Source organism: Mastomys coucha, unplaced genomic scaffold (assembly GCF_008632895.1).
Source record: "Mastomys coucha isolate ucsf_1 unplaced genomic scaffold, UCSF_Mcou_1 pScaffold15, whole genome shotgun sequence".
In the NCBI taxonomy this organism is placed as follows: domain Eukaryota; kingdom Metazoa; phylum Chordata; class Mammalia; order Rodentia; family Muridae; genus Mastomys; species Mastomys coucha.
The window spans coordinates 140,748,561-140,763,592 of NW_022196897.1; the positions used below are offsets into that span (position 1 = coordinate 140,748,561).

Sequence of the window (15,032 nt, forward strand, 5' to 3'; positions counted from 1 at the left end):
TTGGTTCTCTCCACTTTTATGTGGGTTCAAGAATCTGGTCATCAGACAATGTTTCCCATTGGCCTCTATCCTTCCCCCTTCCCCCCCCTTCCTAACTTAAATTTTGTTTGTTTGTTTGTTTGTTTTGTTTTGGGGGTGTTTGTTTGTTTTTTTTAAGATTTATTTATTTATTATATGTAAGTACACTGTCGCTGTCTTCAGACACCACAGAAGAAGGCATCAGATCTCACTACGGATGGTTGTGAGCCACCATGTGGTTGCTGGGATTTAAACTCAGGACCTTCAGAAGACCAGTCAGTGCTCTTAACCGCTGAGCCATCTCTCCAGCCCTAATGGCTGTTGAGTGAAAAAAAAATTTTTTTTTTGTTTTTGTTTTTTTTGTTTTTGTTTTTTGAGATAGGGTTTCTCTGTGTAGTCCTGGCTGTCCTGGAACTCACTCTGTAGACCAAGCTGGCTTTGAACTCAGAAATCTTAAATTTTTTTTCATACAATATCTTTTGAGTATTTTTTTCCCTTCCCCACTAGATCTACCTATCCACCCAACTTTGTTTTTTTTCCCTTCCTCTTAAAAAAGAAAGAAATGAATAAAAACAAGAAAGTCAAGTAGACAAAAATGCCAAACAAAAATCAAAAGCTCCCTCCTCCCAAACAAACAAACATTGACAGCTTTATGCTGGCCACTGGCTACTGGGCGTGGGGCCTGTCCTGGTGCGTGGTTGATAACAGGGTAACTGACAACTGCATGGGAGAAAGCTGCCTTTTCCCTTTGCCAGGAGATACCAGTTACATATAGCTTCTCGGTTGGTGTAAGGAATCTTTTCCCACTTAACCCTTTCAGTGCTGTGTAAGTCCTATGTGTGCTACCACAGTCTCTCTGAGTTCGCATGTGTAATTAGTGCTGTTGTGTCTAAGAGACACTGTTTCTTTGGAGTCATCTATCACTTCTGACTCTTACAGTCTTTTCCACCTTCTCTTTTGTGTACTGTGCCTTGAGGGGAGTGGTTTGATGAAGACATCCCATTTAGAACTGAGTGCTCCAAAGTCTCACATTGTCCAGTTGTGGGTCTCTCTGTTAGTTCCTGTGTATTGCAAAAAGAAGCTTCTCAGATGTGGGTTGAGCAATGCACTCACTGATCTTGTCTCATAGTCTGTTAATAATAAGCTTTATGGTTCCAGTTAAAATCTAGATTCTCGCCGGGCAGTGGTGGTGCACACCTTTAATCCTAGCACTTGGGAGGCAGAGGCAGGTGGATTTCTGAGTTCGAGGCCAGCCTGGTCTACAGAGTGAGTTCCAGGACAGCTAGGGCTACACAGAGAAACCCTGTCTTGAAAAACCAAAACCAAAACAAAACAAAACAAAAACAAACAAACAATCTAGATTTAGATTCTCCATAGAAAGGGAACAAAATAGTGTGGCTTGTTACTCCAGTCTACAGAAGATGTGGGTTAGAGCCCTTTCTTCCTTCCTTCCTTCCTTTCTTTCTTTCTTTCTTTCTTTCTTTCTTTCTTTCTTATTATTTATTATATGTAAGTACACTGTAGCTGTCTTCAGACACACCAGAAGAGGGGATCAGATCCCATTACAGATGGGTGTGAGCTACCATGTGGTTGCTGGGATTTGAACTGAGGACCTTCAGAAGAGCAGTCAGTGCTCTTACCCACTGAGCCACCCCCTCCAGCCCGGTTAGAGCCCTTTCTGAAATCTATGAGGAGCTATGAATACAAGTACTCTAGAGAAGATTCCTGTTCTTGCCATTATTGATCACATACATGTGAAATAACTGTTAGTATCTACTTTACAGGGTTTTGTGTTTGTGTGTGTATGTCTCTGTGTGTGCTTACACATGCTCACGTTTCTTTGTGTTTTAGAAGGGATATCTATATGTACTAGCGAACATGATATATGTGAAGTCATTGAATATATAGAGAATATGTGAGCACATACTTTTGCATATATAAGTATAATTATAATATGTGTGAGAATATTTGTGAGTGTGGAAGCAAATGTGCGTGTATTTTTTTTTTTTTTTTTTTTTTTTTTTTTTTTTTTTTTTTACTGATTATTTCTTGATCTTACAGACTAAGCACTCTCCTAGGCATAGAGATGTTTAGTGTAATGCCTATGAATATTCACTGGCTTCTTTGTGTGTAGGCAGTCTGACTATATTTGATCGTAGATGTTATCTATGTATATGACTAAGTCTCCACTAATACTAAATAATAATAAATTGAGAATTTGTGTTTATATGACATATATGGTATGTGGAGACTTATATGTATGTGTCAGAATGTATATGAATATGCAGCCAGGCATATCCATGTGATGTCTGGGTATTCTTCTGATGTTTGAACATTAAATGTATATTGTCTACCTCAGTTCCATTACACAGCGCACTGTGTAAATACATGGAGGTATAATGGTGATGTTCGGCCATACTGCTGTCATATCAGCATTCCAACTCTGTTTCTTCCCCCACACAGATATCAACATGGCCGGAGAGCCCAAGCCTAATAGACCCAAGGGGCTAAAGAGAGCAGCAACTGCCATCTACAGGTGGGGCTCTGTGCCTGCTTTTTTGTATGTACGGGTGGCCCCTCTTTTCACAGGGGGTGGGTAAATGCTCATAGTGACAGTGTGCTGAGCTTAGACTTTAGGAAGACATTTGGAGATAAGGACCTGTGGAGAAGTGGGCTGAGTGGCCATCTCCCTTTGTTTTCCCAGTGGCTACAGCTTTGACTATGATTACTACCAAGACTACTACTGTGCCAGGTGAGCAGGGAAGGGGCATGTTCAGGTATTAAACAGCCAAACTAGAAGGGCATAGCTTACAAAGTCTCCAATTGGGAACTAAAGCATAGAAGTGTGAATGGGTCTTTGCTTCAAGGTTGCTTCACAGATCAGTGACAGAGCTAGGGCTAGGGTCTCATTCTGTAAGTGCTCAAACCAGAGCTCTTACCATCGGACGAAATTCTCACACTTTGACTGCCGTGCCGCCTCCTAGTTCTGTAGAGTACAGGAGTATACAGCTAAGAGATGAACACACAGGGCAATTGGAATACAAAACCAAGCACAGTGCTTTCACAGGTAGTTCTTGAGCCCTTAACTTTGTTTAGTCTGTGCCTCTGTAAGTGATCACCCAGCCAAAAAGAAGCCTCCGGATAGTTAAGTCTGACCCCTGTTACTAAGAGGTCACCATTGGAGGCATGAATTAGTCCCTGATAGCTTGTCATCTGTCTTCTAGCCCCAGTCCTACCTTGAAGCTATGGGCTCAACATAGCCCCAGCCATGTTTGTTTGTTGAGAACAGTTTTCAAATGCATTCTCTTGCATCTGCCTGTTGAGTGCATAGATTACAATGCTAACCACAATACCAGCTCCTGGCCATGTCTTGACTAGAAGTTGTAGTAAAGATTGAGTCAGAACCTCTTTTTCCTTCTTTTTCCCTCAGACAGCCTAGGGAAAAGAATTTTTCTGAACCATTTTCTCTGCTGTGAGTGTTTTCGGTAAATAATGCGGTACAGTGGAAAGTGCCAGAACCCAAACGTTAGGAGACTTGTATGCTAATCTAAACTCTGCCAGTGAATGGATTATCTGGCTTTTGGCAAATTTGTATTCCACTGGTCACTGAGATAGGCTTACATCGATTTATCTCTCGGGACTCCTGTGTCTCTGGAATTCTATAGTTCTGTGATTTCTGACCAAGGCCAGAGTCATCACCCCCTCTTGTGGGTCAGTTCAAATGCAGGATCAGGTATTACATTAATTCCTAGAGACTCTGATCACCATCTACCACCAGTTTCAGGACTCTTTGAAAAGAACACCAAAACAAAAAAAACAAAGGGACTTTTGTTGAGTTTCCTACTAATGGCAGGTACCACTAATCCAGAAAATAGTTCCAGAGTATATATTCCTGACCAAGGCTGTGGTTCTCTTAAGAACCGTGGTGATAGCAGACATAGTGGGAGAGCTCCCTGCTTAGCCTTCTAAGTTTCTGTCTTGTATTCAGAAAAAGTAGCCCTTCTGGAGAGGGCCAGTATGATATTAGTGTGAGAACACCCAGTCTGGGAGCTTCAGGTTTAGATGCCCACCCTTGAAATGCTGTTGAGTTCTTGGCCTGTATCTCTGAAGAAAAAAGGTGTTGAAGTAGTCCACAGGCAAAAAAGGCCTTAGGGTCTGGAGTCATGGGTTTCTCTGTTGAGTAATCAGTTTCCTGGTATCCTGGATTTCACTTGTGAGTCGGGTCAAATGCAGGATCAGGTATTACATTAATTCTCAGAGACTCTGATCTTCCTTCTCAGGTGTTTTTAACCAGGTTCTTATGTTCTACCCTTACTGTACACTCCAGGAGACAGTGATTTCGGATAGCCAGTTTCACTAAGTAGTTGGGAAAACCAAGGTCCAAAAGGTGACCACTTATTTTCAAATGTGGAAGCTTATGCTGCTGTGAGATTTACAAATTGACCTGTGGCAGTTGTGAGTACAAGGCAGGCCTCAGTGCCAGTGACCTCCGGAAAGGCTCCTTTCTGACACTGGAGCTGTTTGTTCCCACACTGCTTCTGTTGGCCTGGCAGGGAGTAAGGTGGAAATAGTGTTTCATCGGCCTTTAGGCTCCAGAGAGCCCTTTTCACACCAGGGCTTGTTGGAACCTGGCCCCTCACAGGTTACACAGGTAAAGCTAGTGTTGTAGTGCCTACTAGTAGTCACAGGCCATGCTGCAGCCTCTGCTCTATTTGCCTTCACAGGCTGTTTGATTATCGAGGCCGTCTTTCTCCAGTACCTGTGCCCAGGGCAGTTCCAGTGAAGCGACCCCGTGTTACAGTCCCTTTGGTTCGCCGTGTCAAAACTACAATACCTGTCAAGCTCTTTGCCCGCTCTACAGCTATCACTACTGGCTCAGCCAAAATCAAGTGTGAGTAACATCTTCCTATTTTTTATTTTTATCTTTTTTTGAGACAGGGTCTCACTGTGTGTCTCTAGCTGGCCTAGAACTCACTATGTAACCCAGACTACCTAAAACTTATAAAGATACTTTTGCTGTTGTTTCCTGGGCAAAAGAAACTAAAAGTTTAGTTCTGGGACTAAAGGTGTACACAACTACATCCTGATGACATATTTTAATCTTTCTAGATCAGAGGTTCTCAACCTGTGGATTGTTGATTCCTTTGAGGGTTGTATATCCTGCATATCAGATATTTATAGTGCAATTCATAACCATAGCAAAATTACAGGTATGAGGTAGCAATAAAGTAATTTTATGGTTGGGGGTCACCACAGCATGAGGAACTAACACTAATAGCAGTGTTTTTTCTCCAGTAAGGATAAGGGCAGTTTTATTCTGGTCTCTGTATACTTCAGTCAGGCACCCAGGAAATCTAATTGCACAAGACCCTTTTGTAACTTTAAAAACAGACCCCACCCTATAACACAGCTAAGACACATGCCCATTACGTAGGTGTTTATAGGAACATCTACCACTTACATTCCTAGTCACCTGTAGTCCCCATAGGATTGAGAGGTCTCGAATGGCCAGGTTCTTATGTATGGGCTTGGTACCCTATGGATGGCCTCTGAGTTCTGTGAAGAAGAGACCTTTTCCTGGGCAGAAAAGAACCAAAAAAAAAAAAAGCCACTGTAGTTGACAGAATGAGGCTGGGGTTTGTCTGCATCATGCCCCTAAGTGATAATCCTGTCTCCTCTCTACTCTCAGTAAAGAGCAGTGAGCTACAGACCATCAAAACAGAGCTGACACAGATCAAGTCCAACATCGATGCCCTGTTGGGTCGCTTGGAACAGATTGCTGAAGAACAGAAGGCCAACCCAGGTCAGCTTTGAGGGCAGCCCTTGGGAAGGCAGTGCACAAGGGTAGGGGCTGTGAGATCCTGCTGTGGAGTAGCCAGCTCTCACCAAGGTGTGCTGAATAAGCTGCTCTAGCTGAAGTTTGGTCCCTTTCCCACTTCTTTTATCCTTCAAGATGGCAAGAAGAAGGGTGACAGCAACAGTGGTGGTGGAGGGAGCAGCAGTGGCGGAGGTGGCAGTGGCAATGTTGGTGGTGGCAGCAGTGGCAGCAGCGGTGGTGGCAGTGGGAGCTGCAGCAGCAGCCGGCCCCCAGCCCCCCAAGAAGACACAGCTTCTGAGGCAGGCACACCCCAAGGAGAAGTCCAAACTCGAGATGATGGTGACGAGGAGGGACTGCTAACACATAGCGAGGAAGAGCTGGTAAGGGCCTGGCTACGAGTGTGACCTGGAAGGGCTGGGCTGTCAGAATGGTGACAGAGTGGAAGAACCAGAACTGGCTGCTCCCTGTGAGCTTCCTCCTTCCTGCTTTCCAGAGCCTCAATCCTATGAGGAACAGGGAAGAATGAGCAGTGTGTAGTTCACTCTTTGCATTGCTGATCAGAAGTCCCATTGAAGACTGGGATGGACCTTGGCAAAGCTAGGGCCCAATCTGTCATCAACTCTAGGTGTACTGAAGAGGAGGAGAATTTTGGAGGATTGGGCCTAGGAAGTACACAACACATAGCTTCTCAGAGAAGGTTGGGATTGACAGGAGAAGCCATGAAAAGATGGGGATTTTAATTTTACATCATAATTTTCTAAAAGCAATTGCCTTTCAAGCTTCTAACAGGTTGTCTCTTAAAGGAGCGAACTCCTATATATACTTGGAAGTATTCAGGGTAAGGCTAGGAGCCATGACAGGGGCCTAAATCAAGGGGAAAGGTCTGGTTTTCCCATCAGTCAAGATAATGTGCTCCAATGTGTTTGCTGCTGTTCTAGGGAACACTGAGTTGTAATTTAACCTTAAAGACAGCCCTGAACGACTTCTTCTTAGATTAGAGGCCACACTTACCTGTGAGGAAGCTGGAGCTCAGAGTTAGCAGGCACCTTGTTCAGGACCTTACAGCAAGTAAAAGCAAAGCCTACAGTGAGTCTAAAACTTGACTGTGTCTGGAGCTTTTCCTTTCCATCACTGTGGGGTCCAGGTTGAGGATTGGCTTTAGCTGTGTGATAGGCATAAATACTACTTATACCCAGCTTGTTTCTCATTTTTTTTTTAAACCTAGCCTAGCTCTGTCCCTTCTCCCTCTCTTCCCTTCCTCCTCCCCCACTCCATGTGTCACTGGTCAACTCCCCCAACCCCTATCTCTCACTCCGTCTCTCCTCCCTTCTCAACTCCTCTTTCCATGCCCTAAATAAACTCTAGTTGACACTATTTAAAAAAAAAAAAAAAAAAAAAAAAAAAAAAAAAAAAAAAACAAGAAACACCTAGCCTCGTACTTCATCTTATTCTCTGTAAAAGCTCTAAAGAAGTCTAAAAAGTACCCCAAAGTTGGGTTGCCCACTGATCCATATGACTTTCAGCTTACTGTAATGTACTTTTTCCATGCATAGAAATGTATTGCCCTTACACCAGCAAATCCCATCCCATGACTGGTCTCTCCCCTTTTCCTGTAGGATCTTCAAATGACCCTCTCAGGATTCTAAGCCAGTTTTTCCTTTAGTTGTACCACCTTTCTAACTGTCCTCCAGATAGTGCTCTGAGCCATAGGACCTTCCTGAACAGATGGCTCAGAACAGAACTTGGGAACCTGCAGTGAATGACTTGTGTTTGCCTTCTTCCTCTCAGGAGCACAGCCAGGACACAGACGCAGAAGATGGAGCCTTGCAGTAAGCAGGTATGGGGGAAGGGGGTGCTAAGAAACACAGGGAAACAATGAAGCAGAGGCTGCAACTTTCCTGACATGGGTTTAGAGAGCCATACTATGCTGAGATTGAAGGTCCTCCCATGCAGCCTTACACCTGTGCCTATGCATATCCGGACCACCTAAAAAGGAAAACCGCAGGCTGGGGGTGATGGAAGAGTTGTGCAGCTTAGTCTGTGTATTACTGAGGAAGAAGCATTCCACAGGGGGAAGAGAACAGACAGCCTTTATGAGGGCACAGCATTGTGACAGTCTTCAGGACGCAGTAAGGACAAATTCTATAGACAAGCCCTGAAGAGCAGGGGAAGGGTACCCATTCATCTCCAGAGGGGTGACTTGTTATATCTTTTGAGCTAAAGTTAGGGATTCAACTTGATCCTGTTGTGGGAAGATGTTAAGCATACCTGTATGACAGGAGCTGTTGTTTATCTGATTGCCTTTTACTCTGCAAGATTAGGATTGTGTGTAACAAAAGTGGAAATGCAGACATTGAAGAGTAGAATGAAATATCAGTATATCCCATGAAATTCCAAGATAGTAACTGGAGAGGTGTCTCAGTAGATCATGCATTTGTAATACAGGATCTCTACCAGTGAGAGCATTTAGAGGAGTTCAGAAAGTTCCTCATGTAAGTCTTTCCTCTTAGAACTTAATGAATTTATTATTTTTACCCAAAAGGTGTTTATTATACATTGTGGAGCTAGTTCATGTTAGATATTGAGGCTTAGATGGGGAGATTGAGGCTCAGGGCAGGAGTTGTAAGCCTTTCCCGTGATTGATTAATATATAGTCAGAAAGTTGGACAGACAGTATATAAATAAAATATCCTTTTTCCTTATCCTGTGATCAAAGGGTTTCTTCCCTTCAGCCTTAAGTTTTTTGTTTCTTTTTCAGCTTAACAGGAGCATTGGCCACCAGCAGAAGGGCACCACTGTCTCAGGCTTCAAGCCAGGCACCCATCTCTGGATGCCAGTCTATAGCGGGTACCAGAGGAAAGCTGGCAGCAGTAACTCCTCTCCCCATGCATCCTAGCCAGTGAGTGCTGCATCCTTTGCAAGTGGAGTTACTGGCCCACCCTTACCCCTGCACTCTTCCTGTCTGCACTGCCTGGGCCATCGGGCAGAAGCACTCTGCTCTTCTTCCCCAGGACATTCCCAGGCTTGGGGTTTTTCTATAGGTTTGAAGGGGGAGGGAGGGTTGGGATGGGTGGGGAGAACCTGACAATAAAGACATTGGATCCAAATATGCTCTGAGATGGAATGGCTTGCTTGTTTATTTGGTTGGTTGGTTGGTTTTGTTTACATTTATTGTTGGTGCGTGTATATGGTATTAAGTGGTAGACGTGTATGCCATACCATCTGTAGAGGTCAAAGGACAGCTCTGTGGAGACAGTTTGCTCTTTCCACCTTTATGTGGGTTTTGGAGATTGTCAGGCTTGCACAGGAAACACTTTACCCACTGAGTCTTTGCACTATCTGTATATCTATGATAAAACTCTGTGACAAAAGCAACTTGGGGAGAACAGGATAATTTTTTCTTCTACTTCCAGGAAACAAGTCTGTTTCTAAGGTAAGTCAGGGCAGGAACGTGGAGGCAAGAACTGATGAGAGGCCATGTAGGAGTGCTGCTTAGATGTCTGCTCCTCGTGGCTTGCTCAGCCTGCTTTCTTGTCGTGCCCACATTGGGCTGGATCCTTCCACATCAGGAAAATGCAACACAGGCCAATCTGGTAGAGATTTTTTTTCACAATTAAAGTTTCTTGTTTCCTAAATGACTCAAATTGACAGAAGTAGCAAAGACCAGCCTGTGTTTTTTCTCAGTGGTATCCTGGCTCCTGCCCACCAGAAAGCTGGTATATTGAATACTTCTATTCTCCACTACTCTTCTCCAGGGGACACTGTTTCTTGTCCAATACTGATCCATTTGCACTAGTATTCCTTTGCTAAAATGATTAAACTTAGGTATGATGGCAAATACCTATAATCCCAGCACTAAGAGAGATAGAAGCAGAAGGATCAGCTAGTTCATAACTGGTCGGGGACAACATGAGACCTTGTTTCAACAACAACCCATAAATGTACCTGTCATTTTTAGAGCTTTGATGCAGCTCTAGAGTCTAAACAGCTTGAAGCAAGAAATAGCTTTACTTCTTCCAAAATGGTATGTAATGAGTTTTTTGTTTTGTTTTTGAAGCTGCTCAAGGTAGCAAGGAACTGTAATCCCAGCACTGGTTAGGTAGAGGCAGGAGAATCCAAAGGTCAAGGTCATCTTGATTATAACAAGTTTGAGGTCAGCCCACATTATAAGAGACTCTGTTTCAATAAGCAAAGACAAAGTAAATAAGGTTAAAGTAAGGTAACTGCAGGTGTTGAGCTGGTGCCAAGCAGTTATAGCCCATCTGTCACCTAGCAATTGGTCACAGCCTCATCTTTGTTCAGCTTCTTAGTCTGGTTTTTTGCTAAAACAATTCAAGAATTCACCACTTTCTCTGCTGCCTTAGGATGATGAATTTGTCTATTAGAATTTGTTCTCTCTTCAGCTTCTTGCAGCTTTATGTCACTTCCTAACGAGATAGGTTTGTTTTTTGTTGTTGTTAGCTATCTTTACAGGCTTTATTTTCCATTCTGTCTAGACCCCCTTCCCCATAAAATAAAAATATTCCTGTAGAGTCGAAAGGCTTTTCAACTTTTGGTAAACATGGGCCAATTTGTTCTGCTCCATCACTGTCATTTGGGCATGCTGGCATTTAACACATCTTCAGTTTACAGTCCACTTACGATCATGTGTTTCAGAATCTGTCACACGAGCTAAAGAAAGACAAAAGTTCTGCAGATGACTGTAGACATTTAAAACTTGAGAGGGTACAGTGCAGAAGGCTGGCTACCAGGAGAATAATACCAAGAATTTGGAATAAGTTAGCCAGGGTTCCCCATAGACCAGACCATCTGAATTAAGCAGATCAAAACCACCCCATTAATTTTGATAAACAGGCTGGGTAGTGGTGGCACACGCCTTTAATCCCAACTTGGGAGGCAGAGGCAGGTGGATTTCTGAGTTCAAGGCCAGCCTGGTCTACAGAGTTTCAGGACAGCCAGGGCTACACAGAGAAACCCTGTCTCGGAAAAAAAATAATAATTTTGATAATCAAGTCCCTGCAATACCCAGTAAAAGTAAAAAAGTATTAACCTGCATAGATATTCTCCTTATTCAATTAGATAGTTCTGTCATCCAGGATCCCAGCAATGTGGGTTAGGTTGAGGGTGTAGGACAGCATCCACCTAGCAAGTACAAATACTCTAGGTTTGATCATCTACACCCAACCTGGGAGGCAGGGTTAAATTAGAGAGTGCTGCTAACCCTGTAAGAGATGGTAAGAGTACCATTTTGAACAAGTGACAGCTACCAATGTTAAAGTTTCATATAGGTTTTGATGACAGATGTGACATCAAGCACTCCAGACCAAGGCAAACATCAGAATTTACCTGAGGTATTTTAAGATCATAGCGCCTCTACTCCAGCTTTTACTCACGGTTACAGCTAAAAACCCTTTAAGCCAGGCATTCTACGAATATCCTTCATGGAGACCCCAGATTTGTTATTTCTAATTTTAAGCTATTAAAAAAGGAGCAGATTTTTACCGAGCATTTATACAACTTTGTATAGTTCCATAAAAATAAGAACACTCCTATTTCTAAAAACCTCAAAATTTTTCTTTAAATACAAACAAAATATAAATTTTAGCTGCAAAACCCAGTTAAGATTTAAATTTTTGTGTATGAGTGTTTTGCCTGCATTTATATCTGCAACACTTATGTGCCTAGTGTGTGCAGAGGGTGTTGGATCCCCTGGAAGTGGAGCTACAGATGGTTTTGAGCTAACATGTGGGTGCTGGGAACCAATCCTGTGTTCTCTGGAATAGCAGCCAGTGCTCAGCCATTATCATTCCATTCCCATTTCTGAAGCAATTCATAACTAGACAACCTTAAGGTTGAGAGTTACATTTATTATTTGAGAGGAGGTATGTGTGGCCCTAGCTTTCATAGAACTTACTTTATAGACCTCTAACTCTGCCTCTAACTTTGCCTCTAGAGTACTGGGATAAATACCTAGCTTGTTGGACAGATCTTTACAACTCACTTCAGCTTTATCCTGCCTTTGGGGTGAGGAAAGGGAAGATTTTTACTTAGTTTCTTTGGGGAAAAAAAGCCCTATAAAAGAGGTGATTTGTCTGTGGGGGGGAGGGGTCTACGTATCCTGAACATTTGCCTAGTTGTTCCACACCCAAGCTGGTGGCTTCAAGCTCGGGAGGTTGTATCTTCAGTTACTAATTTTATCCCTTAGTTCCCATCTGAACAAATCAAACTTGAATTCTCAAGACTGCCATAGCAGGTCTTTTTCAGCCATTCATGGTTGACAGGTACCTAGCTCAGTCCAGTTAAATGAGTAGCAGCAGCAGTAGTAGTCTCATCAAAATGAGGCTGTAATAGTCTGTATTTCCACCAAACATTTTATTCACCTTGTTCCTGTCATTTTGGGGAAATGGCCTCTTGATATAGCTGCTGTTCTGGTCATTTCAGTAAATGTTTCTTTAGTTGCCTGTTTAGGAACTAAATGTTCCCTTCTGTGAAAGGCCTTCCCAGTTTAGGATTCCAGCTCATCAAAGGTGGACCTGGGTTCTTACCTAGATTTGCAAACCTGCTCTGCTGGATACCTTATTGAACGTGTCCAGTTCTAGCTACCAGCCATACAGCAGAGTTTCTGCCAAGGTTTTGACTACAAGGTTTGGTAGAGAATAGATTCTGGGTGTGGGATAGCCTGAGTTTTCAAATTTTCAAGTCCTGTCTCAGCCTCCTGAGTGCTAAGATTGCAGACATGTGCTTCCATACATGCCTCACTTTTGTTTATACTCAGCTTTTGCAGTACTGGGTTCTATAGAATGTATACTAAAAGAAGGGAGGATAGAGATTTCATGGGTATTCTGTTAAATTCTTTACAGGCACTGTTTATCCCTTACAATCTTCCATTAGTGGAGATATACATCCTGTTAATGTACTGGGAACTGACAATTTGCCTAAGCTCATCACTTGAGAGTCATAGTGCAGCTCTACCTATAGCCTACATGATTGACAATACTGTTCTGATTTTAGTCTCTTGGGCCTTCCTGCTGTGCGTTTCTGGGGTTCTTTGCTTAACTACCTTTAATGCTTGTACCTCTCTACCCTTTTATGGAACATAAACTATGGCATCATGCTCTGTTCTGATCCACACTGAGATGACAAACCCTACCCTACCCAACCCCATTTTCTTCATGGATCCTCATCTGGAGGATCAATATCATCCCCTACCCTATTGCCAAAGTCTGCATTCTCCACCCCTCCCTAATTTTTCCATGGTAGAATAGGCTACCATTAATCCTACTGCCTTAGGTTTCAGCTACGTTCCACTTATTGACATTCTAACGAGAGTGTCTGTAAACCCCATGCAATGGAGTTGCATGAAATATAAGATGTCATGTCTTAAAATAAGCTTATAATTCTGTTGTACCACATTTACATCTTTGACTGGCTTGCTGGTCACAGGCTGTGCATGCTTAGGCCGCTTTTCACATTAGATTAAAAAGGTTTTCATATTTTATGTGTATGAGTGTTTTGTTTTACCTATTTGTATGTATACCATATATATGCAATCCCTAAGGACAAAAGAGGGCATTGGGAATGGGAAGTTGCCAATAGATCAGAGTCTCTTTCATACTTACTTTGTAACCCCTCCCCCACTTTGTTGATCCAGGTTGGCTCCGAACTCTTCATGCTAGTGACTATGCCTCCCAAGTGCTGGGGGTTTTTACAACTGCACGCTACCACACCAAGCTTTGCTTTTAACAAATCCTTTCTAATGGTCACCATTATGAAGTTGAAAATTGTGATTGAAGTCAGTAGCACATACTAAACAGTGAAACTACCATGCCATCCCCTGAGTGGTCCCACCAAGAAAAGAATTGGACAGAACATGCACACAAAAGCAATGGAGCACTAGTTACACAAGAGGCACTGATCCTTGCTTTATTCACGCAGTTATAGCCAACATTGGGGATTATGGGCAGAGGTACAAAAAAAAAAAAAAAAAAAAAAGGAAATTGCAGTCATAAACAGTTATATTCATATGGCAGTGAGTGGTGATGGCAGGTCAACCAGTATATGGCCCATCTCTTGACCTACCAGGCTGAGGGAAAGTTCCCTCTACCACTTCACAACCAGGTTACTTGCCTCATTTGGCCTATACTTGAAAATTCAGAGGTCACAGTGATTAAAAACAACATAGTCAAGACAGCAGGGCTAAGTGACTGTTCCTGGGCCATTTAGCAAGGTTAACAGTCTAGTGGCAGAAAAGTTGAGCACCATGTATATTCATCCTGGTGAGTGCAAGTAAGGCAGATTACAGAACAGACCACAAGATTGACCCTCCTGTGGACCAATGGAGAATACCTCACAGAGCTGGAGTAACAAGACCAAGCAGTATCTTGGTTTCTAGGTCACATTCAAGTTAGTTCAGTACAGAAAAGCACTTCAGGAGGGACTTTTACTGACCTAGACACAGGCTGGAGCAGTTCCTTAAGTGCTACTGTTCAGAACGCTTCTTCCTCAAGAAGAGGACTAGCTAGCCTAACAGAAAATTCCAAAGAGGAGGAATCTAGCACCTGGCAGTGTCGGCTGCTGTCACATGAGAGGATGACGAACTGGCTAGAAAAAAGTAGCAACAATCATCACAAAAGGAAATTAAAACCTCCAGTCATTTTCTAGACACTAAAACAGGCCACACTGTCCCATTCCTTATGTTACAACCACTCTTTCAGGGGAAGTTGTATCTATGCTAGCCATGTAGCTTCAAGAGATACTTAATGGAAAATGGCTGCCCAGCTCCAGTATCTGCCAATTTTGAGTTTTGAGAACAAAGAGAACTTGCCAGAGCCCAGGAATCAGGTTTGTTTTTAGCCAAATTTAACGAGCACTTTATTGTAGAAAAGAAAACCGAAGGACAGATCAAATTGAAAGAATTACTGTTATAATAACTTTAATTTATCTTGCATTTTACAGAAGTCTATGAACGATTTTAAAAAGCACCTCCTTACCCCATCACGTTTCTCTGACAGTTGTTAAAGTAGGCAACGAGTATGTCAACAGCTTGAATATCAGTATCTTGCAAGGATTTCAGAACAATCACTTGCCAAAGAACTTGGCAGTTTTTCTATCTTGTTTTTAACTAAATGGTACATCCACTCTGATGGTAACCTGTCCAGCCAAATCGCCAACACATTTTGGAAAAATCAATGGTGAT

At 42.7% G+C, this 15,032-nt stretch overlaps 1 protein-coding gene across 3 annotated transcripts in view; it reads left to right on the forward strand.

The window, feature by feature from the left end:
- Nucleotides 1–8,953, forward strand: part of Raly (RALY heterogeneous nuclear ribonucleoprotein) — an 85,897-nt gene extending 76,944 nt beyond the window's left edge. The window contains exons 4-10 of one of the 3 annotated variants that reach the window (XM_031372387.1): nucleotides 2,482–2,554; nucleotides 2,723–2,770; nucleotides 4,743–4,909; nucleotides 5,708–5,821; nucleotides 5,972–6,216; nucleotides 7,625–7,673; nucleotides 8,595–8,947. In XM_031372387.1, the coding sequence (XP_031228247.1) occupies nucleotides 2,482–2,554; nucleotides 2,723–2,770; nucleotides 4,743–4,909; nucleotides 5,708–5,821; nucleotides 5,972–6,216; nucleotides 7,625–7,669 (692 nt within the window). In that variant the 3' untranslated portion in view covers nucleotides 7,670–7,673; nucleotides 8,595–8,947. Of the gene's footprint in view, nucleotides 1–2,481; nucleotides 2,555–2,722; nucleotides 2,771–4,742; nucleotides 4,910–5,707; nucleotides 5,822–5,971; nucleotides 6,217–7,624; nucleotides 7,674–8,594 lie in introns of all 3 variants that reach the window. The other 2 variants (XM_031372388.1, XM_031372389.1) reach the window with 2 other exon arrangements.
- Nucleotides 8,954–15,032: the final 6,079 nt, after the last annotated feature.